This window comes from Wallemia ichthyophaga (assembly GCF_000400465.1).
Source record: "Wallemia ichthyophaga EXF-994 unplaced genomic scaffold scaffold2, whole genome shotgun sequence".
Taxonomy (NCBI): Eukaryota; Fungi; Basidiomycota; class Wallemiomycetes; order Wallemiales; family Wallemiaceae; genus Wallemia; species Wallemia ichthyophaga.
Window position 1 is genome coordinate 207,753 of NW_008806275.1, and position 26,164 is coordinate 233,916.

At 44.5% G+C, this 26,164-nt stretch overlaps 12 protein-coding genes and 1 non-coding gene across 13 annotated transcripts; 8 read left to right on the forward strand and 5 right to left on the reverse strand.

Moving 5' to 3' along the window:
* Positions 1-181: 181 nt before the first annotated feature.
* Positions 182-654, reverse strand: J056_002068 (uncharacterized protein; the record flags this gene model as incomplete). The annotated part of the gene is made up of 2 exons (XM_009267932.1): positions 182-367; positions 412-654. 2 exons carry the CDS (start codon positions 652-654, stop codon positions 182-184), a joined length of 429 nt encoding a protein of 142 aa, XP_009266207.1.
* Positions 655-5,132: 4,478 nt separating this feature from the next.
* On the reverse strand, positions 5,133-5,605 carry J056_002069 (uncharacterized protein; the record flags this gene model as incomplete). The annotated part of the gene is made up of 2 exons (XM_009267933.1): positions 5,133-5,318; positions 5,363-5,605. The coding sequence occupies 2 exons, from the start codon at positions 5,603-5,605 to the stop codon at positions 5,133-5,135; spliced, it is 429 nt and encodes a 142-aa protein (XP_009266208.1).
* A 2,616-nt stretch (positions 5,606-8,221) lies between these two features.
* J056_002070 (Transforming growth factor-beta-induced protein ig-h3) lies at positions 8,222-11,085 on the forward strand (the record flags this gene model as incomplete). The annotated part of the gene is made up of 3 exons (XM_009267934.1): positions 8,222-8,789; positions 8,838-9,671; positions 9,740-11,085. 3 exons carry the CDS (start codon positions 8,222-8,224, stop codon positions 11,083-11,085), a joined length of 2,748 nt encoding a protein of 915 aa, XP_009266209.1.
* Positions 11,086-11,180: 95 nt separating this feature from the next.
* On the reverse strand, positions 11,181-12,349 carry J056_002071 (Saccharopine dehydrogenase [NAD(+), L-lysine-forming]; the record flags this gene model as incomplete). Its single annotated transcript, XM_009267935.1, has 2 exons — positions 11,181-12,138; positions 12,189-12,349. The coding sequence occupies 2 exons, from the start codon at positions 12,347-12,349 to the stop codon at positions 11,181-11,183; spliced, it is 1,119 nt and encodes a 372-aa protein (XP_009266210.1).
* A 455-nt stretch (positions 12,350-12,804) lies between these two features.
* J056_004896 lies at positions 12,805-12,875 on the forward strand. The gene has a single exon. It is a non-coding gene; the product is annotated as a tRNA-Gly (tRNA).
* A 451-nt stretch (positions 12,876-13,326) lies between these two features.
* J056_002072 (uncharacterized protein) lies at positions 13,327-13,783 on the forward strand (the record flags this gene model as incomplete). The annotated part of the gene is made up of 2 exons (XM_009267936.1): positions 13,327-13,554; positions 13,601-13,783. 2 exons carry the CDS (start codon positions 13,327-13,329, stop codon positions 13,781-13,783), a joined length of 411 nt encoding a protein of 136 aa, XP_009266211.1.
* Positions 13,784-15,082: 1,299 nt separating this feature from the next.
* On the forward strand, positions 15,083-15,560 carry J056_002073 (uncharacterized protein; the record flags this gene model as incomplete). The annotated part of the gene is made up of 3 exons (XM_009267937.1): positions 15,083-15,310; positions 15,357-15,405; positions 15,451-15,560. The coding sequence occupies 3 exons, from the start codon at positions 15,083-15,085 to the stop codon at positions 15,558-15,560; spliced, it is 387 nt and encodes a 128-aa protein (XP_009266212.1).
* A 339-nt stretch (positions 15,561-15,899) lies between these two features.
* J056_002074 (SWI/SNF and RSC complexes subunit arp9) lies at positions 15,900-17,304 on the forward strand (the record flags this gene model as incomplete). The annotated part of the gene is made up of 2 exons (XM_009267938.1): positions 15,900-17,165; positions 17,209-17,304. 2 exons carry the CDS (start codon positions 15,900-15,902, stop codon positions 17,302-17,304), a joined length of 1,362 nt encoding a protein of 453 aa, XP_009266213.1.
* Positions 17,305-17,335: 31 nt separating this feature from the next.
* Positions 17,336-17,838, reverse strand: J056_002075 (protein 2B; the record flags this gene model as incomplete). The annotated part of the gene is made up of 2 exons (XM_009267939.1): positions 17,336-17,506; positions 17,566-17,838. The coding sequence occupies 2 exons, from the start codon at positions 17,836-17,838 to the stop codon at positions 17,336-17,338; spliced, it is 444 nt and encodes a 147-aa protein (XP_009266214.1).
* Positions 17,839-17,908: 70 nt separating this feature from the next.
* Positions 17,909-20,498, forward strand: J056_002076 (Lanosterol synthase; the record flags this gene model as incomplete). Its single annotated transcript, XM_009267940.1, has 10 exons — positions 17,909-18,085; positions 18,136-18,187; positions 18,235-18,427; positions 18,472-18,593; positions 18,641-18,737; positions 18,783-18,840; positions 18,886-19,341; positions 19,394-19,644; positions 19,689-20,343; positions 20,391-20,498. 10 exons carry the CDS (start codon positions 17,909-17,911, stop codon positions 20,496-20,498), a joined length of 2,169 nt encoding a protein of 722 aa, XP_009266215.1.
* Positions 20,499-20,858: 360 nt separating this feature from the next.
* J056_002077 (uncharacterized protein) lies at positions 20,859-21,519 on the forward strand (the record flags this gene model as incomplete). Its single annotated transcript, XM_009267941.1, has 2 exons — positions 20,859-20,973; positions 21,023-21,519. The coding sequence occupies 2 exons, from the start codon at positions 20,859-20,861 to the stop codon at positions 21,517-21,519; spliced, it is 612 nt and encodes a 203-aa protein (XP_009266216.1).
* A 32-nt stretch (positions 21,520-21,551) lies between these two features.
* J056_002078 (tRNA (guanine-N(7)-)-methyltransferase subunit TRM82) lies at positions 21,552-23,074 on the forward strand (the record flags this gene model as incomplete). The annotated part of the gene is made up of 6 exons (XM_009267942.1): positions 21,552-21,640; positions 21,685-21,837; positions 21,884-22,480; positions 22,529-22,721; positions 22,768-22,825; positions 22,878-23,074. The coding sequence occupies 6 exons, from the start codon at positions 21,552-21,554 to the stop codon at positions 23,072-23,074; spliced, it is 1,287 nt and encodes a 428-aa protein (XP_009266217.1).
* A 56-nt stretch (positions 23,075-23,130) lies between these two features.
* J056_002079 (FAD-linked sulfhydryl oxidase ALR) lies at positions 23,131-26,161 on the reverse strand (the record flags this gene model as incomplete). Its single annotated transcript, XM_009267943.1, has 4 exons — positions 23,131-23,239; positions 23,294-23,767; positions 23,853-24,859; positions 24,905-26,161. 4 exons carry the CDS (start codon positions 26,159-26,161, stop codon positions 23,131-23,133), a joined length of 2,847 nt encoding a protein of 948 aa, XP_009266218.1.
* Positions 26,162-26,164: the final 3 nt, after the last annotated feature.

Genomic DNA, 26,164 nt, shown 5'->3' on the forward strand with positions numbered 1-26,164 from the left:
GACGTTATCGGCGCTATAGTGGGATTATAGAATGTGCATTTGAGCATGTGAATATGATGTAATATTCACACACAACCCACACGCTTCAAATTAGATTCGTAAAGGCATTAGCATTCAAAGAGTTACATGATTTATAAGTTTCGACCGCAGCTATCCCAGCCAAAGCCTGCAGTAATTGCATCTAGAAGAGAGTTGATGGGTCAACCCAGCTGTCGACGTGCCATGACCAAATATCGTAGATCTCGCCCTTGTATAATTGATCAAAGTCTTGGAAGAGCGCAAGAGACATGTCGTAGTGGTTCCAAGCGCATGATGGGCACTTATCAACTACTTTTCCGTAACTGGTAACTCCGTTGACGTTGAAACCCTAAACGATGTCAGATGCTATAGCGCAACATACTTCCCACTTACCACCCATTGCCCGCATGGGATTGGATTATCGTAAGATACTGCTACGAATCTATCGTTGTTGGAGAGCCAGTCTCCACAGGCACCTCTGTTGCCTGTCTCAGCGTTGTACCAGGTGGCAATGTTGTTATAAGTATCGTCAGATCTCTTTGAGACTGGTGCAGTTTCATTGACTGGTTGTTCGTTGGTTGGTGCAGCGGCGACCAAGGCAGCGAGAGAGGCGAGAGCAATTGCTTTGAAGTTCATTTTGCGATCCTGCGCGTTTTTATAGGAGTTGAAAAGGTTGTAGAGAAGGCAGAATTCAGCTTCATGCAAGTCTTATATAAGGAAAGATCGAGGTCTAAGGCACACAGTTACAATGAATTTTGCGGACGGCTTGTGAATTGGTGCCTAGTAAATATTTGTCCAGGTTGTTCGATTTCCTGAAGTGACATAACATTTAATTAAACAGTACATACAAGCTGCACGTATCGTTCGAGTTATATTAGCTACATAAATTGCATTGCAAGCTTTGACTTCTTAAGCCATGGAAAAAGTGAGACCGCAAACTAAAACATTCTGACTTGCGATGCTTATTCTCAACGATCATTTACAAATCAATACAATGGGATAAAATTTTATCTGGAATTGCCATCGAACAAACTCCAATCATCTCCACCGGTTCCTTGCCATTAGTAAGAGATCGCGAACAGGCTGGAAGGGGGGGGGGATAAACTGAGTAAAAAATTAATTTATGCGCGCTATCATTCTGTTCAACTGCTTACTGCACACCCCAAATTACTGCTTTTCAGTCTAACCTCTAATAATTGTGAAGTAAGTCGCAATCGGCAGATGTGATTGATGTCATTAAATCAAGGATACTCTCAATTAGAAGAGCTTGTAGCATCGTACGTCTACAGATCCATCCGCATTTCACTCATAGATCGCTAGATTTTACATGCGGTCGGGAGCTATTCCATTTCTTCAAGACTTCTCGTGAGGAGTGGCGGAGATTGGGAAGTGAAATGGTGCAGCAAATGCTGATTAGGCTAGAGATCGCATCTATCCCTCTTGCTCGGATGCTCGGATGCTCGGTTATAATCACCGCATGGCACACTTAAAGATGTCAATCACAGCACGCGAAACTGTGAAGAATGGGCAGATATTCCATTAATATTTAATACAAATTATATTCAATTATGCACATGCAATGATAAGGGGCCGGCAGGGACTTTTATTAAGCCAAGCTAGCTGCACGAGGAAGCAGTGTGAAAAGGGCAGAGATTTAGCCAAGTGTTGAATTGAAAGTGGTGTATAACTCGATTAAGATTCATTGTATGACACTATATCGATTAATGAGATTTCTGAGAAATTCCAAACGCCTGAGCAAGCGACCCTTTTAGGCGTTCAAGGTGTATGTATCATCTGTGAAATAGAGTACAAGTTGACGTGAATGCTGTACAGCTCCGATATCGATTTTTTATTAGCGTAAAGGTACTATTTCTACCGTCAGTCGGTTTTTTCGTTAGTGATTAACATGTAAAAGCTAATAATGTATAGCAAACAACTGACTTTAACGTCTCACATAACAACTTATGGTACTCAATTCATATAAACAAATGTTGAATCGGTAGAAGCGCGAGACCCCCTTCGGACATTGGTGAATCTCAGCCAATCTAATTACATCAATGTTGTCTAGGGTTTCCCTTGCGTGCCTGTAAATCCATTTCGGCATTTCAATTTTTGAGACAGACTTCCTCAGTCATCTAAAAGACGTATTCAAAGATTCTGATCATGGACGCGCTCCCTTTTACTTACTCATCAGCAGAATGGGTCTCAACTGGAATTGTCGCATTTTCTATCGGATATTCCATGTCAATTATAACTTGCACTTTGTTGTCATGTGTTATTGCTTTCATGCACCGTTGAAGCGTGTTTGAGGTTTGAATAGAGTGGCTGGCAGGCGCTTATCGAGATTTGCCACAATTCGCCACAAGACAGTCATGTTGTGGGCCATATTGACTTGAAACTTGTATCTTGTAAACGAGTAATAGCTTTTCCGAAACTGTGTTTCAATTCGGGAATGTGGCCTAGTTCTAACAAAGCCGCGATTTCGACAGTAATGGGGATCGACCCTTCTCGGAAATCGGGTGTTTGGATTGACCAAGTGTATTTCAAAGTTTCGAACAAGGGGTGTGAAAGCGGGTAAGACTGCGCTGGAACACTAGAGGTCCGTATAGTAGGAATTAAGGTTTTTAGATAGCATATTGCAATCCCTGTAATACGTCTAAAGTATTTGGTCGGTTTCAGGTCCATATTAAAGGCTAGTAATTGTAATAGCATCGTCAAACACCTCACGTATCCTTTGCTGCAAATTTATACTAAGATTGCTCAAGGTTCCTCTCATTTCGATGTTATGACACAGCGTCCCCTTAACATTGCCTTCCTCGGCCTAGAGATGATGACGTTTAATGATTGATTTTGGGTGAATTCGGAATATTCTGACTCAAATTCGGTGTTGTATGCATTTATATAACATTCATGTGGCAGTAGTCCTCGACTTAGCCAGCGCTTCCACCTTTCTGAGCTGTTGCTACTCTTTTAACTGTGAAAACGGAAAGCGAAAATGAGCTGAAGGTACAATAGCATTAGTTTGGAACATATTCATGAGGACAAAATCAATCAATATGACTATTAGAAGCCGTCTGAATCCCGCTATGGTATCAACCTGCTCGATAAAAAGGCGGGTAGCTACTCGGAGCAAGCACGCGTTCCATACTTTTTGTCTATTGAAGCATTTCGGTAGCTTTTCGTACTCTTCACGGATTAAACATGTCCTTAACATGTCTTCTTTGTCACCTCTGTTTAGTTACAAAACTACCAGCAGATGGAAAGCTTATTTGGAGATGATGTAGAACATTATTACGCCATTGAATATTTTTAAAGAATTGGATAGACACTTACTCGTTCCGACCCACAATTTTTAATCAGCGACTTGACCGTACATCATAGCAACGTCTGGAGAAGTTTATGTGACAGATCAGGACTTTGAAGGTATAATATCGAAGAGTTGAAACCTGTGAATAATAATGTAACTATCGCAAATTAAATCTGCTTAGGACACCTTGCAAACGACCAAGCAAGTGAAAAGATAAACATAGAGATATCATATTCATACAGTCTGAATAATTTAGCAAGAATGTCAATTTTTTAGTAGCTCTAGGATTTCAAATGCAATCTCGTCTCAAACCTCCGCTAAATATCCAGAGTTGAATATCTCGACTATCAATCACATCACATCTCAGATGGCTGATTTACGAGTTTTGATGATTTCCAAATAAAAAAGCATCATAAATAACCCTAAATAAGCTGTTCAATGCTTAATCAAAATTGTATCCCTGAGCCTCCAATTGCCTCCCTTAGGCTGTTCGGCCGTTGGAATCAAACATCGGTTTGAAGCACACTACAGGATAGATATGGAGAATTTCTCGCAATTCATGGATGGAAACAATGTTTCAGCTGATGAATACCACAATTACTCATACTCTCAGCATTACCGCTATATAAGCGCGATTTACGTTTTCCGACACGTAGCGTCCACGTGACTCAATACTAGCACCAGGGAGAAATTATTCTCACTCCAGATGATCACAAGCCTTTTATCACGACCTTTACAAAGAAAAATGAAATTTAACCCAACTCTGAAATTGGGGGTTTGGATCGACCGAGTGCATTTCGAGATTTCGTATTCAATCAAGGGGGTATGAAGGCAGTTGAGACTGCGTTGAAATCTTATAAAACATTTAGTAGAAATGCAAACTTTTAAATGCCAAGTTAAAGTCCCTGAAATACGTCACATCTAGCTGGACTAGTGCAGAGCACATAACTACGCTATTCATGATAAAGCTGCTCTCGAATTTGTCAAAAAGTAAATAACTACAGAAAGGTATCAATATTACGTGACTTTGAAGGTATCAAGCTTCTATGACACAACCGCCAGTAAACATGCCATTCTCGATCTGGAGATGACGAGCTTTACTTTTGTGATATGGCGAGAGGATGGGGATAATTCGGCTATAAAAGATTAATGTAGTTTTAATGACTGCTGGATTTTATCAGTGAATGACCGTCTCTGACTTGTCACTGCTCTGCGACAATCAACTGTAATGTTGTAAAGGGAGATAAGAAAGGATTTTGATAATGAGCACTGACCTTCAATATATCAAGAAGCATCAATACTGGGTTTTGCGCTTTTCTCCTCCTTATCGTTCCGTACCCCCACTTCTCTTTAATAGATATTCATCATCTCAAGATGGTTTAATCAAACGAAAGAGAGTCAGGGCTCATGGGCTTTCGTCGTCAACCAAAGCGATCTCATTTCAGCAGCAAAGGTCAAGTACATAAATGCAGCTTAAGGAAATGGGAACAAAGTGGATGATACTAACCACGTACTCGATATCCCAGAGAACTGCAAGTAATATAAAAGTTCCAGGACACGATTTTGTCGTTGCGAAGCTCGATATATGCCTGTCTGGAAGGCAAATCGATTACATCACGCAAAATATTCGCACAGATGTTTCACATACTAGAAGAGGTTAAAAAATACATGGCAACTAAGTGCAAAGTATGAGCGCGTTAAAAATCTACACTTGAATAAGATTCGTAAAGGCATTAGCATTCAAAGAGTTACATGATTTATAAGTTTCGACCGCAGCTATCCCAGCCAAAGCCTGCAGTAATTGCATCTAGAAGAGAGTTGATGGGTCAACCCAGCTGTCGACGTGCCATGACCAAATATCGTAGATCTCGCCCTTGTATAATTGATCAAAGTCTTGGAAGAGCGCAAGAGACATGTCGTAGTGGTTCCAAGCGCATGATGGGCACTTATCAACTACTTTTCCGTAACTGGTAACTCCGTTGACGTTGAAACCCTAAACGATGTCAGATGCTATAGCGCAACATACTTCCCACTTACCACCCATTGCCCGCATGGGATTGGATTATCGTAAGATACTGCTACGAATCTATCGTTGTTGGAGAGCCAGTCTCCACAGGCACCTCTGTTGCCTGTCTCAGCGTTGTACCAGGTGGCAATGTTGTTATAAGTATCGTCAGATCTCTTTGAGACTGGTGCAGTTTCATTGACTGGTTGTTCGTTGGTTGGTGCAGCGGCGACCAAGGCAGCGAGAGAGGCGAGAGCAATTGCTTTGAAGTTCATTTTGCGATCCTGCGCGTTTTTATAGGAGTTGAAAAGGTTGTAGAGAAGGCAGAATTCAGCTTCATGCAAGTCTTATATAAGGAAAGATCGAGGTCTAAGGCACACAGTTACAATGAATTTTGCGGACGGCTTGTGAATTGGTGCCTAGTAAATATTTGTCCAGGTTGTTCGATTTCCTGAAGTGACATAACATTTAATTAAACAGTACATACAAGCTGCACGTATCGTTCGAGTTATATTAGCTACATAAATTGCATTGCAAGCTTTGACTTCTTAAGCCATGGAAAAAGTGAGACCGCAAACTAAAACATTCTGACTTGCGATGCTTATTCTCAACGATCATTTACAAATCAATACAATGGGATAAAATTTTATCTGGAATTGCCATCGAACAAACTCCAATCATCTCCACCGGTTCCTTGCCATTAGTAAGAGATCGCGAACAGGCTGGAAGGGGGGGGGGATAAACTGAGTAAAAAATTAATTTATGCGCGCTATCATTCTGTTCAACTGCTTACTGCACACCCCAAATTACTGCTTTTCAGTCTAACCTCTAATAATTGTGAAGTAAGTCGCAATCGGCAGATGTGATTGATGTCATTAAATCAAGGATACTCTCAATTAGAAGAGCTTGTAGCATCGTACGTCTACAGATCCATCCGCATTTCACTCATAGATCGCTAGATTTTACATGCGGTCGGGAGCTATTCCATTTCTTCAAGACTTCTCGTGAGGAGTGGCGGAGATTGGGAAGTGAAATGGTGCAGCAAATGCTGATTAGGCTAGAGATCGCATCTATCCCTCTTGCTCGGATGCTCGGATGCTCGGTTATAATCACCGCATGGCACACTTAAAGATGTCAATCACAGCACGCGAAACTGTGAAGAATGGGCAGATATTCCATTAATATTTAATACAAATTATATTCAATTATGCACATGCAATGATAAGGGGCCGGCAGGGACTTTTATTAAGCCAAGCTAGCTGCACGAGGAAGCAGTGTGAAAAGGGCAGAGATTTAGCCAAGTGTTGAATTGAAAGTGGTGTATAACTCGATTAAGATTCATTGTATGACACTATATCGATTAATGAGATTTCTGAGAAATTCCAAACGCCTGAGCAAGCGACCCTTTTAGGCGTTCAAGGTGTATGTATCATCTGTGAAATAGAGTACAAGTTGACGTGAATGCTGTACAGCTCCGATATCGATTTTTTATTAGCGTAAAGGTACTATTTCTACCGTCAGTCGGTTTTTTCGTTAGTGATTAACATGTAAAAGCTAATAATGTATAGCAAACAACTGACTTTAACGTCTCACATAACAACTTATGGTACTCAATTCATATAAACAAATGTTGAATCGGTAGAAGCGCGAGACCCCCTTCGGACATTGGTGAATCTCAGCCAATCTAATTACATCAATGTTGTCTAGGGTTTCCCTTGCGTGCCTGTAAATCCATTTCGGCATTTCAATTTTTGAGACAGACTTCCTCAGTCATCTAAAAGACGTATTCAAAGATTCTGATCATGGACGCGCTCCCTTTTACTTACTCATCAGCAGAATGGGTCTCAACTGGAATTGTCGCATTTTCTATCGGATATTCCATGTCAATTATAACTTGCACTTTGTTGTCATGTGTTATTGCTTTCATGCACCGTTGAAGCGTGTTTGAGGTTTGAATAGAGTGGCTTGCAGGCGCTTATCGAGATTCGCCACAATTCGCCACAAGACAGTCATGCTATGGGCCATATTGACTTGAAACTTGTATCTTGTAAACGAGTAATAGCTTTTCCGAAACTGTGTTTCAATTCGGGAATGTGGCTAAAATTTAAAAAAAGCCGCGATTTCACAGTACAAAGGACAATGATCCCTGACAAAGAAGTGCAACGTGTAGGTAACAAGGAGCATTCGGCTGAGGATGTAGCTATTACAGGTAATTTGTTCAAGATAAGATTAAGTAGAGGAAATGTTTGGGAATGTTTCCATTTAAGGTTCTTTTAGGCAGCTTAGGAAGACTGTCTCAGATGACTCAAGTGTCAAACTGGACTTAGAAGCGCGCATAGCAACTCTAGACAAGAACGACTTATTTTAGCTGTTCAAGGAATGCAGACTGTCTGACGTGATCCTTCTGCGCCTGCTACTTCATCGTATGGATCTTTTCTTTGAATATCACAGGTCGATCTGGCGTTGCAGCCGAGTGGGTGCTAAACAAGGGTAAATCTTGAAATATGATTCCTACTATTAGACATTGCGGTTTTGCAGAAGAAATATTGCTAGATTTCCAAATGTGAGAGCAGCTTGTACTATGTTCACTTACGATACATCTGAACGCCTAAAGTAGTCCCCTGCTTTGTCCCTAGAGGATATATACCTGCCATAAAAGGGTTTGCAATATGCCAGGCTACAACAACAACTGTAAATGTCAACAAATTTGAAATCGCTTGCGCCCCTTGAACCGAAACCGCCAAATGACGTCTATGCGAGATAAAGCGTCAACAATATTTGCAGTGGTGATGGTACTCTTGCAGTGCCTAGCCAGTACCTCTGCGTGGCCTCGAAAATCACAGATATCTTCATCCACGTTCATCCCCGTGGATCCCACTTCGCCGGCAGAGATGACAGTCATAGACGCACTCAGCGCAGATCCTCAATTCACAGATCTCGTCAGGATTTTACAGCGACTCAAACTTGTTCCCGCTATTAACAAGCTCGAAGATCTCACCATCTACGCCCCCACAAACGACGCCATCAGGAGCTCGAAAGGCGCACACAGCCTCGCTGACAACCTCAACGAGAGAAGTCGCGAGATTATTTTCTATCACATTTTAAATTACACCGCCTCTCACGATAACAGTGATAGTCACTTCCCTCAATTACACCAAACCCTCTTGCACCCAGCCAACGTGCTTGGTGAGCCCACTTACAATCCTCCGCCGCACTCGCCCTGGCTGCCTGAGCCTGGCGATGGAAAGTCCCTTATGGGTGCTGGACAACACGTGCGCATCGGCAAGTCTAATGACTCTCAAGTCTGCTTTGGACTTAGGGATGTTGCTGTGGGAGGCAACTACACCGGCAACTGCAATGATAACGGTGCTGCAACTATTCTCTCAAGCAAACCGAAGCGTGTACGAAATGGCGTCATTTATCCAATCGATACGGTGATTATTCCGCCCGCAGATCTTGGTGGGTGGTACTTTTGACATTTCAAACGCAACAGCTCACCCATCACAGCCACACAAATTCGCTCCCATCCATCTCTGTCCATGCTGGCTGATTTGATGCCCTCACAGGCCATCTCAAACTTAGAACATGACAACGCAAAAGGTCTGACTCTCTTCCTCCCAACCAACGATGCCTTCAAAGCCCTGGACGATGCTGTCTATGGATACCTTCACAATCAACTGTACGCTAATCCAGATCTGTTGAGTTTGATGTCAGGCCATATTGGAAGAGGAGATGGTGTGGGCTGGAGTACAGCATGGGACTCTGATAAATACTTTAAAACAGACCTCAAAACAGAGCTGCAAGTTGACGATTTCGAAGTTAAGCTGGATGACGATACGACTTCCAAGATCAATACAATTGACATTTTGGCGTCAAATGGAGTCATACATCTGATAGACTCCTTCGTAACTCCCCCTCGACTTCTCTTGCTGGATTCCGAGAAGGCGTTGGTCGGATTAAACGCCACCCGTTTCGTCGATTTATTCAGATCAGCACATCTCTCTGATAAGTATCTGAAGGATGACCAAGACAATGCAACGCTTCTAGTCTTTCGAAACGATGTCTTTGATGGTATGAGGGAAGGCAGCGTGGACGCTCTCTCACAGCACAGCGATATGGCAAACACTCTTCAGTACCACATCATTCCTGGTAACATCCGAAAGGACGACGTTGAGTCTGGTGAATTGATTGCTACAGAGCTTAAGACACATATGCTTGATGGACACGGACAGCGAGTCGTCGTAACCAAGTCTGAACGCAAAGACAAACCTGAATCGACCAACAAAGCCGGTAGAGGCGGCGGATGGAGCTTCAACCACGCGAGCGTTCTCGCTAATGAATGTATGTTTCGCTTCGAGCCTAAGCTCTAGCCTAATCCCTAGCCTTAACGTCATTCTAACAAATCACAGTTAATGTGGGAAACAAGTCAATCTACTTCATCTCTTCAGTGCTAGAGCCACCAAAAGACATAATGAGTGTTGCTGTATCGGACCTTCGCCTGTCGACATTTGTAGCCTCAGTATATGCTGCTGAGATGGGCGAGTACCTTAAGCATGTACCGGCAACAACGCTCCTGATTCCAACCAATAATGCATTTGAGGAGCTGGGCTATGCGATGAAGTACTTGCTCAAGGGTCGCGCAAAGTCTGAATTGACCAAGTTGATAAATTACCACGTAATCAACGATATCGTATACTTATCTGATATGACTAACGGTACATACAAGACGCTCTTAGACACAGATATTGATTTACACATTCGAGACAAAGGCAATGCAACAGAGAAAACAGTTGGCTCACTCCGCAACGAGGTTGGTTATTCTCTTAATGGGGAGGAAAGAAAGGCTGTGATAAAAGAAGGCGACATTCTCACTTCTAGCGGCGTCATACACATTATTGATCAGGTTGAACGACCTGCAGAGGTTGACATCACCCTGAGAAAGTTGCTGAAGGGCAGCAACGCCAACACCATGCTTGATCTGTTCCAGAAGTCCGGGCTACACTGGCTCCTCGATGGAGACATACCACCTCCAGAAGACTACAACAATCCATACGAGAAGCGCAACACAAGTATTGGGCATCCTGTCAAACCATATACAGTGTTAACGCCAAATGACGACGCATTCACTCACATTAATCTCACGCACTACTATGATGACAGAGCAGCACTAGAAGCTCTAGTCAGAATGCACATCCTACCAGCACCCCCAGATTACCTCGAAGACAGAGATCCATACAGTTTGGTAGAGCAGGATAATGTACCGCCTACGAATGGCGGACATCCTCTTTTTATTTACGACGACATGGCTTATCCATCTTTGCTCTCTTATACTGAGGGTGGGCCATCCAAATACGGCGATGTGGCGTTCAAGAAAACGGAAAATGACTGGACCGTCGGTATCAAAGGAGCCAGAGATGTCAACGGGCCTGAAGACTTTGCTATTGTCTTGGGATTTGGAAGGGCGTCACCTCACTTTTACAATTCCAGTATGTCTGCTTTAGACAGCAACAGCAACAACAAGGACTCAGACCAAGACGATCCACACTCTATGTCGATCGGCGGCGGAATTGTCGTGCTAGATAGAGTTCTGATACCCTACGAGCCTTCGTGGATCTACAGATGGGGATGGATTGTTTTTACTGCTTTGGCAGGCACAGGTTTGCTTGGTGGTGGTGGATACGCTTCGTTTATAGCATACCAACGCAGAAAGGCATATAGAGCTGGCTACGAATCACTAGAAGGCGAAGAGGATTAATGTGAATTGAAAATATAATTATAATAATGAATCAAAGGACAACCAAATTTTGTACTATTGAACGAGTTGTATAAATAGAAATAATTTAAGTACATTTACGCCTGACCGATGGTTGCAAGCGCTTGACCCTTGAATTTTTCAAACAAATCCTTAGCTTCCGTCCACACGCGTGCGGTGTTGCGGTTGGTTAACTCGAAGAGAGATGGGAGGAGGTCATGTGAGAATGCATCCGAAGACTCTCTTGGGAGGAGAGTAGGGAGGTGGTCGATTGAGACAACCTGCATTGGAGGAACGTCTGCATTTAACTCGACTGGTACTGTTGGCTTATCGAAGGTAGTATTAACGTTGTAGATTGGAATTGGGTTGTTTGGATTAGTAGTGTCACAGCTGACGTCTACAACTACCGACAATCTACGGTCCTTGCCTGCACTCTCGATGAATTGGCGATCGATAAAGTTTGGTATTTTAGAGCTGAGGTAGATGCAGTTGACGAAGATATCAACATCGAGGATCTCCTGGAATGGGCCACCTTTTGCGGTCTCATTGATATCCCACTTGATAATGTTCTCATCTGCGAGACCGGCTTTTTGGAAGAGTGACACAGCACCTCTACCGCATCTGCCGAGTGCACCGATGACAAGAGCCTTGATAGGCTTGTTGGAGCTGCTTGCGGCGATCTTTTTCTTGAGATCGTCGATAAGCTCATCCTCATTAGGGTATGGCTCTAAATGACCAAGTTCTTTGTCTTCTTGCTGGGCAATATGTGAGAGCAAACCGACAGCTGCACCTGCAAAACCTGCGTGGAAGCCAAATGCAGCGACCCTGCGACCGCTGTTATCAGTGAGGAACTCCAAATCATACAGACTTCCGCCTCCGTCTGCGAATCTCTTCAATACATCAGCCCAGCCAGCTTGTTGCTTGTAGCAGTGTGCGAATTGGATGTGGGTGTGCTCGAGCGGCTTGTCCTCGACTGGGAGCTCTTTCAATCCAATGATTAACGTATCTTTTGGCGCTGTTGGCCATGAGTTGTGTGGTGCGAGCTTTGCACCGACTCTGTAGCGTGTGAGTTACTTGTGCGTAAATTATCTTAAAAATAAACTCACTTCTCATACTCCTCGTCGTCGAAAATGCGCTGTGGGTCTCTCTCAATTGTCACATCGAATCCTTTATCGAGAAGCTGCTTCGTCGTTGCTGGCGTGAGCGCTGCTCTTTTTTCGAATTCCTTGGTCTCGCATCTGAGCCAGAGCTTTGGTGGTGTACTCATTTTGATTTGCTTAGTGGTTTGAAAAGAAGAAGTCGGCTAGGTCGCTATCGGCGGTGTGAGTCATTGTGGTATGAGCTTGCGTGGCTGTGATATAGCTATAAATTCCTGTGAATATATTAAAACTAACACTGCTGAGGTGCATTTCTGTTGCAATTATATAAAATCCCCCTGATTGAACAAGCTGTGTGTAAAATATAGCTTATAATAATTCCATGATAGCCTTAGACAGATTAATTTTTAAGCGGACTTTTAAGAGCCGTTTTGGAACCCTCTGTCCGTTTTGAGATAGTATCACTGGTTGACAAGGATAAGCTGGCACCCTAATAGGCTGATATAGATTTTAGGCGTAACTTAAACGTTGTGGTATATCCTGAAGTTCTTTAAAATCAAAAAGAGTCGCGTTTAAGGCCTCTTGAGGGTTTGATATATATTGATGTAAAAATGAATGTTTATAAGCATTAATGGGGTAGTGGTAACCTCGATCGTTGCCATCGATCGGCCCCCGGTTCAATTCCGGGTTAATGCATTTACTTTTGCATCTCAAACCTTCTATCTGCAATTCGATACCTTTTTCTTTTGTCTTCCATATTTTATTTGCGAATTTTTTATACAAATTGACAATTACCTTTTAAGCATCAGAAACCGAATGGAACTTTCAGAGCGATTTTCAATCCACAATTGACAACTGCCAGACGAAACGTAGAGGTCGGAGGAAGCCAGATTTTGCTAGGCAACTGTAAGTAGATTACTCTGTCATTCTCAACCACCCCTGTTATTCCCGAAGCGAGCCAAAAATTTAGTTAAGTTGACTCAGATGATGATTCAGATATGACGTGATGTCATCCGACACATTCATTCAAGTACCTAGTGATGAAAAGGTTCCTAAGATCCAGACCTTTTGTTCACTAGATAAAAGCCGCTCGATTTCTTCATGTCTTTGTCCGCATACACTGAACAGGTTTCTCACTCTCTTTAAAATGTTTTACAAGTCAATCGTCGTCGCCGCTATCGCCTCAATGGTCGCTGCCGCACCTACCCAAACTGGTGCCCCTGCAGCTAAGCGCTCAGCAGACTCCTACGGTAACCAAGCCACTTGGTACAATGCTGAGACCGGAAACCGTGGTGCTTGCGGCCAGTACTTATCAAACGACGATCGTTTTGTCGCTGTCGGATTTGGCTCACCAATCCCATGTGGACAGTGGATGGTGGGTGAAAAGACTAACTATTCGACCCCACTAACAACAAATGCAGGGCTTCAACGTCAACGGCGTCACTAGCTACGGTTACGTTGCCGACAAGTGTGCTTCATGCGCCAACAACCACTACGACATGTCCGAAGCCCTCTTCAACGACTTTGGTGCATTCGGCCAAGGTGTCATCAACGACATCTGGGCATGGCAAGTCGATAGCTGGGTTGAGCCAAGCACCCTCTAGATTGCACTTGGCACATTGTGCTTTGTGCACTTTGATTTCTCTGGTTAGATCGAAGTTATAGACATAGACAAAACTGCAAAACTGTAAAAATTCTACTGTGCTTCTCTATGCACTACTGTACACTCTTTGTTAATACACTCATTGCAAATTTTTTTTTGTTTCAGTCTATACCAACGTATAAATGCTCAATATCTGCCTGTCAACACATAAATGCTTAACATCCGCAGCCGTGTTTGACAATGCTCAGTCGTGTGTTTAGTATTATGTATGATATTCACGCAACTAGATAGGGTCTCATACGCGCCAAATCTCGGTTTAGGTCGTGTTATACCTTCCAGAGTGTCCGATAGTGCAGAGCCACGAGTAAGCTGTAGATCCAGTACAATCAAAATCTGCACCTCTATTGATCCATTCACATAAAATAATATATAGTATTCCATCAAATCATGCACTAATTCTCAAATCAATTCAAATATGTTATCGTTGTGGTATATAGAAAAGTATCTGACAACATGCCAACGGCCCATTTCCCATCTACCAATTGTCCAGCTGCTTAGAACGAGAGCTTTAAGCACTGATGAGAGAGTCTTCTTGCGTGGAAAACCCGACAAGCTAGCGTGAGACATAACCTCTAGCGTGGGGCATAAAATTTAAGGTTTCAACATGTAAACCATAGTCGGGATCGTAAAAGCTGTGCTGTTAACGCTATAGAATGATATCTTCATACCTATCTTATCTGAATTTGTTCACCTTGGAGTTCCCGACGCTAAAAGTTCGAAACCAAAGTTCCGACACCAAGCTGACACTTAGGAACAAACGATATCACAGGTTAATAGAGTAATTAAACACAGCTTTCTCGAATTTTACCACAGACTGCATCTTAAACATTCGCAAATTTGTTTTCAAGTTGGAGTGTCTCACCATAAAATCTTGTAGAGGTCAAATACCGCATAATCAGCTTCAAAATCAGCTTTAGAGAATGTCTCCCGTTTCCCTGAAGCTAGGCGCCAAGCTTTTGGTGTTAGCGACGATTCGAAATTTGGCAAAAACTGGACTCACACTATCTGCTTCCAGAGAATGCCAAACTGTTACACATGTGGGATAAACTGAAATTAATTCACACGATTAGTTCCGAAAAGCTGTACAATTCGCTAGAAATCGTCATCTAACACACGATTAAGTTACAAGTCTCACCTCAAGAGTTCCTGGAGGACGAAAATCTCGAACGTCTTGTGGGATATAAAAGTTGAGAATCATTTGTAGCTCTTCTTTATCTACAACACGCACACTCTCTTTACAATGTTCTACAAGTCAATCGTCGTCGCCGCTATCGCCTCAATGGTCGCTGCCGCACCTACCCAAACTGGTGCCCCTGCAGCTAAGCGCTCAGCAGACTCCTACGGTAACCAAGCCACTTGGTACAATGCTGAGACCGGAAACCGTGGTGCTTGCGGCCAGTACTTATCAAACGACGATCGTTTTGTCGCTGTCGGATTTGGCTCACCAATCCCATGTGGACAGTGGATGGTGGGTGAAAAGACTAACTATTCGACCCCACTAACAACAAATGCAGGGCTTCAACGTCAATGGCGTCACTAGCTACGGTTACGTTGCCGACAAATGTGAGTTGCAGAATGCTTGTGCCAAAATTTTCTAACAAGATAAAGGCGCTGCATGTGCAAACAACCACTACGACATGTCCGAAGCACTCTTCACAGATCTTGGTTCAATGCCTCAAGGTGTATTGAACGACGTTTGGGCCTGGCAATTGGACTAAGCGAGACGCAAACGGATTGGCTCTCTGGAAGGACCAATGAAATAGAGCAATACTAAGTTCATATTATAATGTGCAGCGCACATCCACACTCATTGTAACAATAACACTCATTCATGTATTTGCATCTCTTATCAATTTCCGTGACTGGAGTAGATAATCCGTGTAGTGTACACGATATCCTGCCTCCTCAATAGCTGCCGTTGCCGCTGCCGCCTCTCTAACTTAAACCACCAAGAACTGGCACTGCGCAGATGAGGGTAGGCACAGAGCTAATATCTCGAATATGGACTCAGAAATTATCAGGAAAGCAATATAATAGTTATAGAAACAGGCAGGACGATGCTCGCAGGCAAGCCGCTCGGAGAAATATTCCACAAGCCTCAGCTGCAATTCGAAGCAAAAGTCGGCGTCAAGAAGACGACGCTGGATGGAATAGCCAAGGGCGATTTAGATGACAGCATGGACACGGATGAGAAGCAGCCGATGCGTCTCAGGCCATCGAGTTATCTCGTAGGACAGCAACTTGAAGATACCTTACTGGCGGGAGAGCCTATTGAGATAAGTTATCCGTGGCGTGATGGTCGTATACACGACTGGATTGGTGCAGAGGCCCTTTGGAAACACGCCCTTAAGCAGCTTCTTGGGAACCCACGTGCTGCAACTGCTTTGGTGTTGGTCACTGTCCCACACGGACTGTCAAAGGATGAAAGCGAGAAGATTACTCAAATCTTCTTTGAAAGATTTAACGTTCCTGTGTTTGCACTGTTAGAACGCCCCGTCCTTGGTCTCTATGCTTCAGGCAGTGTCAATGGTCTTTTCATCGATATAGGCTACGACTCTACTGATGTTGTACCAGTACTGGAAACTATGCCTCAGTATACGGCTGCTACGCACTGGAGGTTTGGCACACGGGAGCTGTCAGTCTATCTCGCAAGTCTGCTGAAGAGCGACAGCCATCTGCTCGCACATGAAAAGCTTAGCGCGTTGGGGGAGCAAGAGAAATTTAACGCTTTGGTCGAGATTGCTCAAGAGCTGTTCAACCATCCTCACTCGCTCTCGCTTCTACCCGAGGAAGACGAGAAAGAGAAGAAGAAAGGAGAGGAGTTGGATATCGCAGCCGCACTCGTTAGTGGTCAAGAGCAGAATTTAATTGATGAAAAGGACGCAAAGGAAAATAACCCAGCAGCCTCTCAAGGGAGATTTGAGGTGCAGTGGCGCGGAAGCACTGTATCTGTTGGGAAGATAAGACAAAGATTTTGGGAGCCATTGTTTAACATGAACCTCCTGAAAGGCTTGAAAGGAGTTGATGAGGAGCAGACACGAGTTAGTCTACCTGAGGCTATCGTGTATACATTAGATCAGTGCGAGATTGAAACGAGGCAGCAAATCTTGAATGGACTGGTGTTGGCAGGACCTCTGGCTGGCTCCAAGGGCTTCTCGCAATTGCTAGCACCACATATCGAACCATACCTCAGCAAAGGTGACAATAACGAGTTGCAGGCATCAGCATCAGCTATCAAGGTGCTCAAAGTACCAGATTACTTTGCAGACTTCAAAAAAAGAGATGATTTAAACACTTTCCTGGGCGCTAGTATTGTAGCAAAAGTAAGAGTCGCCAGAGTATAGCAATAGCGCTAACGATTTCCAGATAACATCAGCAGATCACTCGAGCTTCGCCATCACCAAAGCAGACTACAATTTGAGAGGACCAGCGGTGATCACGGTGACCCCATACCTTGTGTAATTAACTAATTTATGTGTTTTAATAGTACAATCTACAATTCCTCATGTGTTACTTTTCCAGGACCCGTCGCACCGTCAAGAAGCTCAATATCGAAAACAAGAGTAGAACCAGCAGGGATAGGACCAATAGATCTGTTCCCGTATCCCTGTGCAGGCGGTATTGTTACTTTGCGTCTCTCGCCTTGACACATGCCTAGAACGCCCTTTGAGAGCGTTAGGAGGGGAAAAAAAAGGGAGAAAAGAAGGGTAACAAGAAACGCACCTGCTCCCAGCCAGAAATGACCTGATTCGCACCCAATTTGAAGGTAAAAGGATGCCTACCAGGCTTTCTACTCGAATCAAAAACGGTACCTTGTTCGAATAACGATCCAACGTAATGCATTTTCAGGTTATCACCATTTTGCGCTGTATGTAAACAAGGATCAGCTTTTTCTTTGATTCCAATTTGAAGTGTTGTAGGTGGTTGTTTGGATGTAGCAGCAGCAGCGCCAGCAGCACCTAAAAGGAGACCAATAAATGATATAAAGTTAACCATAATATTTAATAGGATTTTAATTTTAATTTTATATTACGTCGATGATGGTTGTTATCAACGTTCATCACAAATGAAGACATCGCCTCAAACGATAAACGATGTGCCGCACAAGCCTGTGACTGATTACACCCGATGGAGGTTGATAGTTACTGACGTCGGCAGGCACCAGTGGAAGTATCTCTCCCCTGAGCAATCGGCTGCTTCTCCGCAGAGTATTGAAGATAAATACTGGTTGGGATTGGATATTGTGGGTTTTATATCCCAGTATCACAATTACACTCACCTAATCATCCTTAGAATCTACCTCAACTCCCTGAGCCACGAAACCCCCTCGACGCTGCTCGTAATGGTCTGTTGAAGCCTTTGCTCTTCCGTTTCGCTCATTCACTCCACCAGGCTTCAAATTCTACAAGCAAATTCAATCCGTAGATGGCCACTGGGCTGGTGAATATGGAGGTCCCATGTTCTTGCTTCCTGGTCTCGTTATTTCAAATTACATATCAGGTGTGAAACTCGCCGAGGAACAGAGAGTGGAAATTATTCGCTATCTCTTTAACAGAGCTCATGAAGTTGATGGCGGCTGGGGAATGTGAGCAGTCTACATTTCATCATGCCTGTCTAACGATGTCCAAGACATATTGAAAGTCCATCCACTGTATTCGGTACAGCGCTAAACTATACAGCGCTTAGGCTTCTTGGTGTTGAAGCAGATCACCCTGTCATGACTAAAGCTAGGGGGACTCTGCACAAGCTTGGTACGTAGAATGGCTTATAGAAAGACGAATACAGCTAATGCACACAGGCGGTGCAACTGGATCTCCAGCGTGGGGGAAGTTTTGGCTTGCTTGCTTAGGTGTATACGATTGGGATGGTGTCAATCCAGTACCACCTGAGCTCTGGTAGGTCTAATAATATTGTTTGGACTTTTTTCACTCTGTGTCTAGGTTGCTACCAGATTGGCTGCCAATACATCCTACCAAATGGTGGATACACTGCAGACAGGTGAGTTGGTAATATTCAAAGATTTTGCCTCCTAATTGAATACAGATTTACCTCCCAATGTCATACCTCTATGGGAAGAGATTCATAGGCCGATCGACTGAGCTTACAGAGCAGCTGAAACAAGAGCTGTATGTGGATCCGTACGCTAGTATTGATTGGTCTGCACAGCGGAACAACGTCAACAAAATCGATCTCTTCCAACCACATTCAGCTGTAATGGACGCCCTTAATGCTGCTCTCTACTACGGATATGAACCCTGCTCTATACCACCGCTTAGACAAGCAGCTCTAAGGAAAGCTTACACGCATATCGTTCACGAAGATGAGAACACATGTTATCAGGGATTAGCGCCTATCAATAAGGCTTTCAACCAGCTCTGCCGTCTGGATGCTGATGGGCCTGATTCTAACGCCGTCAAGAAGCATTTGGAAAAGACAAATGACTTTTTGTGGCTTGGTCCTGATGGCTTGCGTGAGACTGGTACAAACGGATCTCAGCTGGTAGGTGGGAGGGTGTAAGAGGTAGGTATTTTATTGCTCACCAACACATAAGTGGGATGCTGCATTCATTGCTCAAGCACTCGTTGAGACGGGACTTGGCGAAGAAGAAGAAAACAAGCAAGCCACTGAGAAGCTCCTTGAATGGATTGACAAATGCCAAATAAGACAAGATCCGCTCTATCCAGCTTACCGTCAACCAACTAAAGGTGCATGGCCATTTAGTACAGCTGAACAAGGATATACGGTCAGTGACTGCACAGCTGAAGGCATAAAGTCTGTCATATACCTTCAGGAGTATTTGAAGTGAGTATGAAGTGCGCGCAAAGCTATTTTTAAACTCCTACCAGGCACACAAAACACCACGTCTCGTATGAACGTTTACATGATTCAGTCGATCTGCTACTAGGGATGCAGAACGCAGATGGTGGTTTCGCATCGTATGAGCTGACGAGAGGCTCGAAACATCTCGAACTCCTCAACCCTGCTGAAGTTTTCGGTAAGATTATGGTCGAATACTCGTACCCAGAATGTACAACATCTGTCGTTACGGCACTGTCACTGTTCAAGAAGCACCAGCCAGATTATCGTAGAGAGGATATAGAAAGGACAACAAATGCAGCTATCAAGTATATTCATGCCGCACAAAGAGAAGATGGAAGTTGGTATGGGAGTTGGGCCATTTGTTTCACGTATGCGGCTATGTTTGCTTTAGAGTCGCTTTCTTCGGTAGGAGAGCACTACGAGAACAGTGAAAAAGTAAGAAAAGCATGCGAGTTTCTTCTCAGCAAACAGAAAGAAGATGGTGGATGGGGAGAATCTTATTTGAGTTGCGAGACAGAGGAATACACTCAGCACCAAGACAGTCAGGTAGTGCAGACTTCGTGGGTCGTTCTTGCGTTGTTGCATGCCAGATACCCACATAAAGAGCCAATCAAACGCGCTGTACGATTGATAATGAGTCGACAAAACAAAGACGGTAGTTGGACGCAGGAAGCGATTGAGGTGAGTGGTTTAATGATATTCAAACCGTCTAATGCAGATGCTACTAGGGTATATTCAACAAGAATTGCGCTATTTCATATCCAAATTACAAGTTCTCCTTCACAATCTGGGCATTGGGGAAGGCGTATCGAGAAGTGGGTGATATTGAATGGTAATGACGTGATACATTAAGATTTGCCTTCTCGCCTTGCTTTGAGCTGGGAGAGTGTGAGTGTGGTGGTGGGAGTGTTATCAATGTTTGCTTACCCAGAGTGCCTTACAATCTTGGGCTAATGTGAGCTGTGCGGGGCTATAAAAATGAGACTCACTCCTGTAATTCTCGAAAACCTCTTTGCAGTTCTCTTTCTGATAGTAGTTGTCTTCTAAACACTCGAAGCTCTTCTTTGCAGCGTCGGCGCAGGGGCTGTATTGAGATTAATTCGGCAGAATGATTGCAACTAACACCCTCACTCATTAAATTTTGTAACCTTATCTTTAGCCTCGGCGCCGCTCATTGTTCTTGTTGAAGAACCGTTATGGCGTCACAACCACCAATTCCTCCGCCAGCTCCCAAGCCGTTGCCACTTGGGTATGAGTCACCAAAAGACAAGGCATATCGCAAATTGGTTGAACAGCCATTGGTTCCTATTGGTGGGAATGTATCGAGTTGAGTGACAGACAAACGCTGACGTAGGCATAGGAATCGGTGCGACGATTATAGCGCTCACACGCGCAGCCATGGAGATTAGAAGGGGTAACAGCAGAGCAGCGAACAAGTTCTTCAGATACAGAGTCTATGCGCAGGGAGCCACCGTTGTCGCAGCCGTTGGCGGTATGTGGTACTATGGTACAGCGCAGGAGCAAAAGGGCGCTAGAATAGAGAGGGATCGATTGGCCCGAACGGCTGAATTTGAGAAGAGACTTGATGACCTCAATCAGGCTGGCGTAGGCGAACAAGCGATGACTAGCTTCCGGAAACACGCTTCTGAAGCTGATAAACGCAAGGTTAGCACTATTGCTGATCTTGATCTCACCGGCACTTCCTGGGACAAGTTGCCGGCTGAAACTGCCCCTGCGTCCGAGAAAACACCCGAGAAGACACAGCAAGTCAACACAAGCAACCCACCTATGCCAACATCAGGGAGATTCTCACAGAAAGATCCATTGGCTTCGAATAGAGGAGGTAAAAGCGAGTAAAATGGATTTATCTTGTAATCTACATAACAATCATGAGCTTATTTCCTTTCTCAGCGTTGCGGTGTGGCAGAGGAGGAGTTCTGGCTGTAGCATCCAACAATCAAATAGCTGTAATTGATGGGTTCGTGTGGCCTCGTTTACAATACTCCCACTCAGCCTTCTCAGCATCAAAGTCCTCAAGAGCACAGAAGGACACACGATGCCTATCAGAGTGCTCCTATTCAGCAGCGACGATAAGCAGCTGATAAGTACTGGCGACGATAAGCAGCTTAACGTTTGGAATATCGAGAAAGATGCACTCGTTCTCAAAGACACAGTGTGTGTGGGGCATCTGGCTTTATGACATCTGCTTACCACTCCTCAGCCTCATCAGCAAGCGTGCAAACTCACTCAATCTCCTCAACGAAGACACTGTCCTCGTTGGAGACAAATTCGGCGATATTTTCACCTACAAGCTCAATAGAACGGACCAAGACAAGGAGAATGACGCAAAAACTAAAAACAAGGACAAGGAACCACTGCTTGGACATGTCTCAATGGTTAATGATGTCGCCGTCACTCCCTCACACATCATTTCTGCAGACAGAGATGCTCACATACGCATATCAAGGAACCCACTGGGATATGTCATTGATATGTTCTGTCTCGGCCACGAAAAGTTTATCACTGCAGTCGGTGTACTCGATGAAAATCTTCTTTTGTCTGGTGGTGGTGACGATTATATTATTCTGTGGAATTACAAAGAGGGCAAGGAAATGAGGCGATTTGACGTGAGAGATGCTGTTCTTGCTCATGCTTCAGTGAGAGCAATCAAAATTCAAGATAAGATGCTGAAGAGCGATGATATTCCGGCTGATTACGGTGAGCATATTCTGTGCATTGATCGCATATTGGTTAGTGGAATTGGAAAGGATGCGGGTGGTGATGCTGTTGACCCACTCGTGCTCTTCACTTCATGCGGGTGAGTTGAAAGCGCTGTGCAAGCAGCTCCATTAACGTTATATCGCAGTGCGACAGGTGTTTTCTACGCGAGAAAATCAGCATTTGTAGAGGCCAACGAGTTCAATATCCAGGCTGTTGATTTGCAGCATCCTATCATCGAAATGGCAGACATGGGCGGAGGCAAGTTTGTTGTGACGCTCGATACATCCAGAGGAGCGCCAGATGCAGCTGCTGTACTCATGCTGAATTCTGAAGGAGAGGTGGGAGATTATGGCTCTATTGAGGTATTATCTGATAGATATACAGCTACAAATAAGTGAACAAAATTCGCTTGTGAGTACGTTGAATGGATTGACTGTGCAAGGTAAGACTGCTCTAACCTCTTACATATAATTCCGTCTAATATCATCCTCCAGGCGCAGAAAAGGATGTCAAGCACCTCGACCTCTACTCTCAACTAGCCCTGCAGCCCAAAGTCGAAGGCGAAGACAATTTAGACGAGGAGAAAGAACATCCAGAGAAGAGTGGAAGGACTGGTGAAAAGCGCAGGGCGAGGGAGGCAGCCAAGATGTCAAATCAAGCTAAAAAAAGCAAGACAGATGAGTCGACGTAAGGTAATAATCATCAATTATGAATAGAAATACATTATTTGTCTATATGTCCACACTTTTAATCGCAAGATTCATCCAACCAGCCGTCTCTCCACCGTTGCGGCACCTTATCGCAATCGAAAATATCCTTACCGAGACGGGCATTGACGTCGTTGTGCATCTGGCACCTGTACGTGTATGTGTAAGACTATTGCGCGACCTGAACACGTAAGGCAACTTACATCCACAATTCAAGCGCAGAGCGTGTATGAACCTGTGGCGGCTGTTGTTTGACGTAACTGCGTAGATGGCTAGCGCAATCACCGCATGGGTAGAAAGAGCCAACTGAGCTAATTAGATTCTTCATCTGAGTTTGCTCACTTATACTGGCTGTGTGGGGGTAGTATGATGCCGCTGTATGTAGGAATGTCCATGTCTGCCGACCGAGTTGGTCTGCGTCGACTGGACACCCGAATTTGTCTGCTAGTGTTGGTTGGGCTAGTTTTTGGATATTGCTTTGGGTTTGCGTGTTGTTGGTGGTGTTGTTGGTGTTGTTGGTGTTGTTGGTGTTGTTGGTGTTGTTGGTGTTGGTGATGTTGCTCCCACTCCCACTACTCCCACTACTCCCACTTCCCCCTTTTCTCTGCTGCTTGGACCAACTTTTAAACGAATTGCACACCTTGCATGGCTTCCCATCCGCACCAATTTCCATATTACTAACACAGATCACAGTTGGTATCAAAGTATAAATAATTATTTAATTTTATCATCTTTTAAAATGGCGTCTCACACACTACACACTTTCCAGCGCTGCTTGGCGATTTGCACATGCATATACTGCAGCTCCTCTCATTCCCGCCTTGCTTAGCCGCTGCCCAGAGGGGGTTGAGTGTGGCTGGTGTGGCTGATACTGTTGACGGCTGCTCGTCTACCCTTATGGCAAAGGAGATGGATGGTACTGCTTCCACCTTCTCCTTCAGCCCGGGTGCTATCTTGCTCACTGGGATATTAAGCAGCGAGTTGAAAGTAAATGAAGGTATCTCCGATACTGCTTTAGATTGTGCTTTGTCCTTGGCGTCTTGTGGAGGTGGTGTAGTTGCGGTTGTGGCTGTGGTTGATGATTCTGGTGTTGGTGTCGAAGCTGGGAAAATGTTGACAAATGTGGAGCTCTTGTTGTCTTTCGCTTCACCTTCAACCTTGTTCACTTGCGCTTCCTTAGCTGCAGTTGAGAATGAGGGGAAAGATGGGAATTGCGATGGTTGAGGTTGTGCTTTACCCTTCTTCACTTGATCCTCTTCAAGTTCCTTATCATCGTCCGATGCCTTGGCTGGCTCTTCATCTTTTGCTTCTTCCACTTCATCCATCTCCTCTTCGTCTTGTTCCAGTTCGTCGTGTTCCATTTCGTCACTCTCTTCTTCCTTCTCCTGTTCGACATCCTCTTCTTTCTCACCATCTACATCTACATCACTGTCACTGTCGATGTCTATGGTTTCAGTGGTTTTTGCAGGTGGCTTAGGCGAGGGTGGAGTTGGTTGCACAGACGAGGCGAAAGTAGGCTTCGGCTGAGAGGAATGTGATTGAGCGAGTGAGCTATTTTGTGGCTGTGTCTGTCCGAAAGCGCGATCGGTTGACTGCATCTCTAAAGCCTGCTTCTTCGGTGATGGTTCGGCTTTAGCTGCGAGTGGACCGAATGCTCCCGTTTCAGGCTGCGAACGACCTTCAGCTTTATCAAAGGAGGGTTTGCTCAGGTCGTTAGATGTCGCTGAACCTTTCTGCAACTCGTTCTCGTCAGCTTTTCTCTTGTTTTTCTATTAACGTCAGCTGGAGTGATCAAGGATGCTAATTTCACCTACGGATGGATCTGTCTGTTCGATCAGATCGAGTGCGCTTACGTTTGCACCTTTGTTTTCTTCTGATTTCTCTCCATCAGTCTTCTTCTCGGGAGCAACACTCTTCCTAGAATTAGAATCACGCAGCTTAGATGGTCGAGGTGTACGAGACTTAGAAATACGAGCGACAGGGTTGTTATTTTGGTATGGGTTGATGGTCTCATTTGATGGTTTGTTAGAAACAGGTTCATCACCCAAAACACCCAAAACAGCATCAGCAGCTCTACTACTGAGCTTTGAAGGTGTGTTGTGATCCTCTCTCTGCTTGCTTTTCTCAGGTGAGGGTGATTGAGATGATTGAGATTCAGCCGTTTGTACTTGACGGAGTGGAGAGGGTCGAACGACGGTAGCGGGTTTAGAAAACCGTGGAACACTCAAATGGGACGATTTTGAAGGAGTGGAAGTGAGTTTTGGTTGTGATTGCTGGTGTTTTTTGTTTTCTACCTGCTGCTGCTGCTGTTGTTGTTTTGAGTCTGCGTTTGAATCATCAGTTCTGCGCCTCTTGCCCGTGTCGATGGGGAGTGATGAACCAACGCCGATGGATCTGCCTACATTTTCCAACGAGCTTGAGCTGTTTCTTCTATTTGATTGGGATGGGCTGCCGAAACCAGCGCCCATGTAGATAGGTCTCTTCCTTGCAGATAAAGAACCACCGAGGCTTTGTCTGGAGTTTCTCGAACTTACGCTGCTTCTCTGGGAGAGGTTAGAACGGGCAGGGGATAAGAAAGCGTTAACAGAGCTAGTTTGTGGTTTGCGTGTGGGGGTAGTGGAAGTGCCTGGAGAGAATAGGGCGACGGAGGGGATGTTCTGTGATTGGTCGAGTGGAGGTTGTTGGATTGAGCTGCCGATCAATTTGAAACATTGAACGGCTTCCTCAGAGGTGAGTGAGCGGTTCCCCTTGTCTTTAAAAAAGTTGGATAGCAGGTTGTTGGTTTGCTGTGAATCATCTGGCTGTCTCCAGTCGATGAGATCTTCAGTGGGATGAGCGCCTAGTTCCTCGATATCCATTGGTGAGTCAATGTGGGCATCTTTAAGGCCATCTCCGTGATTGTCTCCGGAGCCGTGAGCATCGCCGGAGCCATCACCATCACCATCACCATCACCAGTGCCATCTCTATAACTCGATTTGAAGGGAGATGAAATTAAATTATAAAAAGAGCTAAAACCAGTCGATCTCCTTTTTTTATTTTGAGTTTTTGAGTAAGGACTCGAGTGGTTCATGGT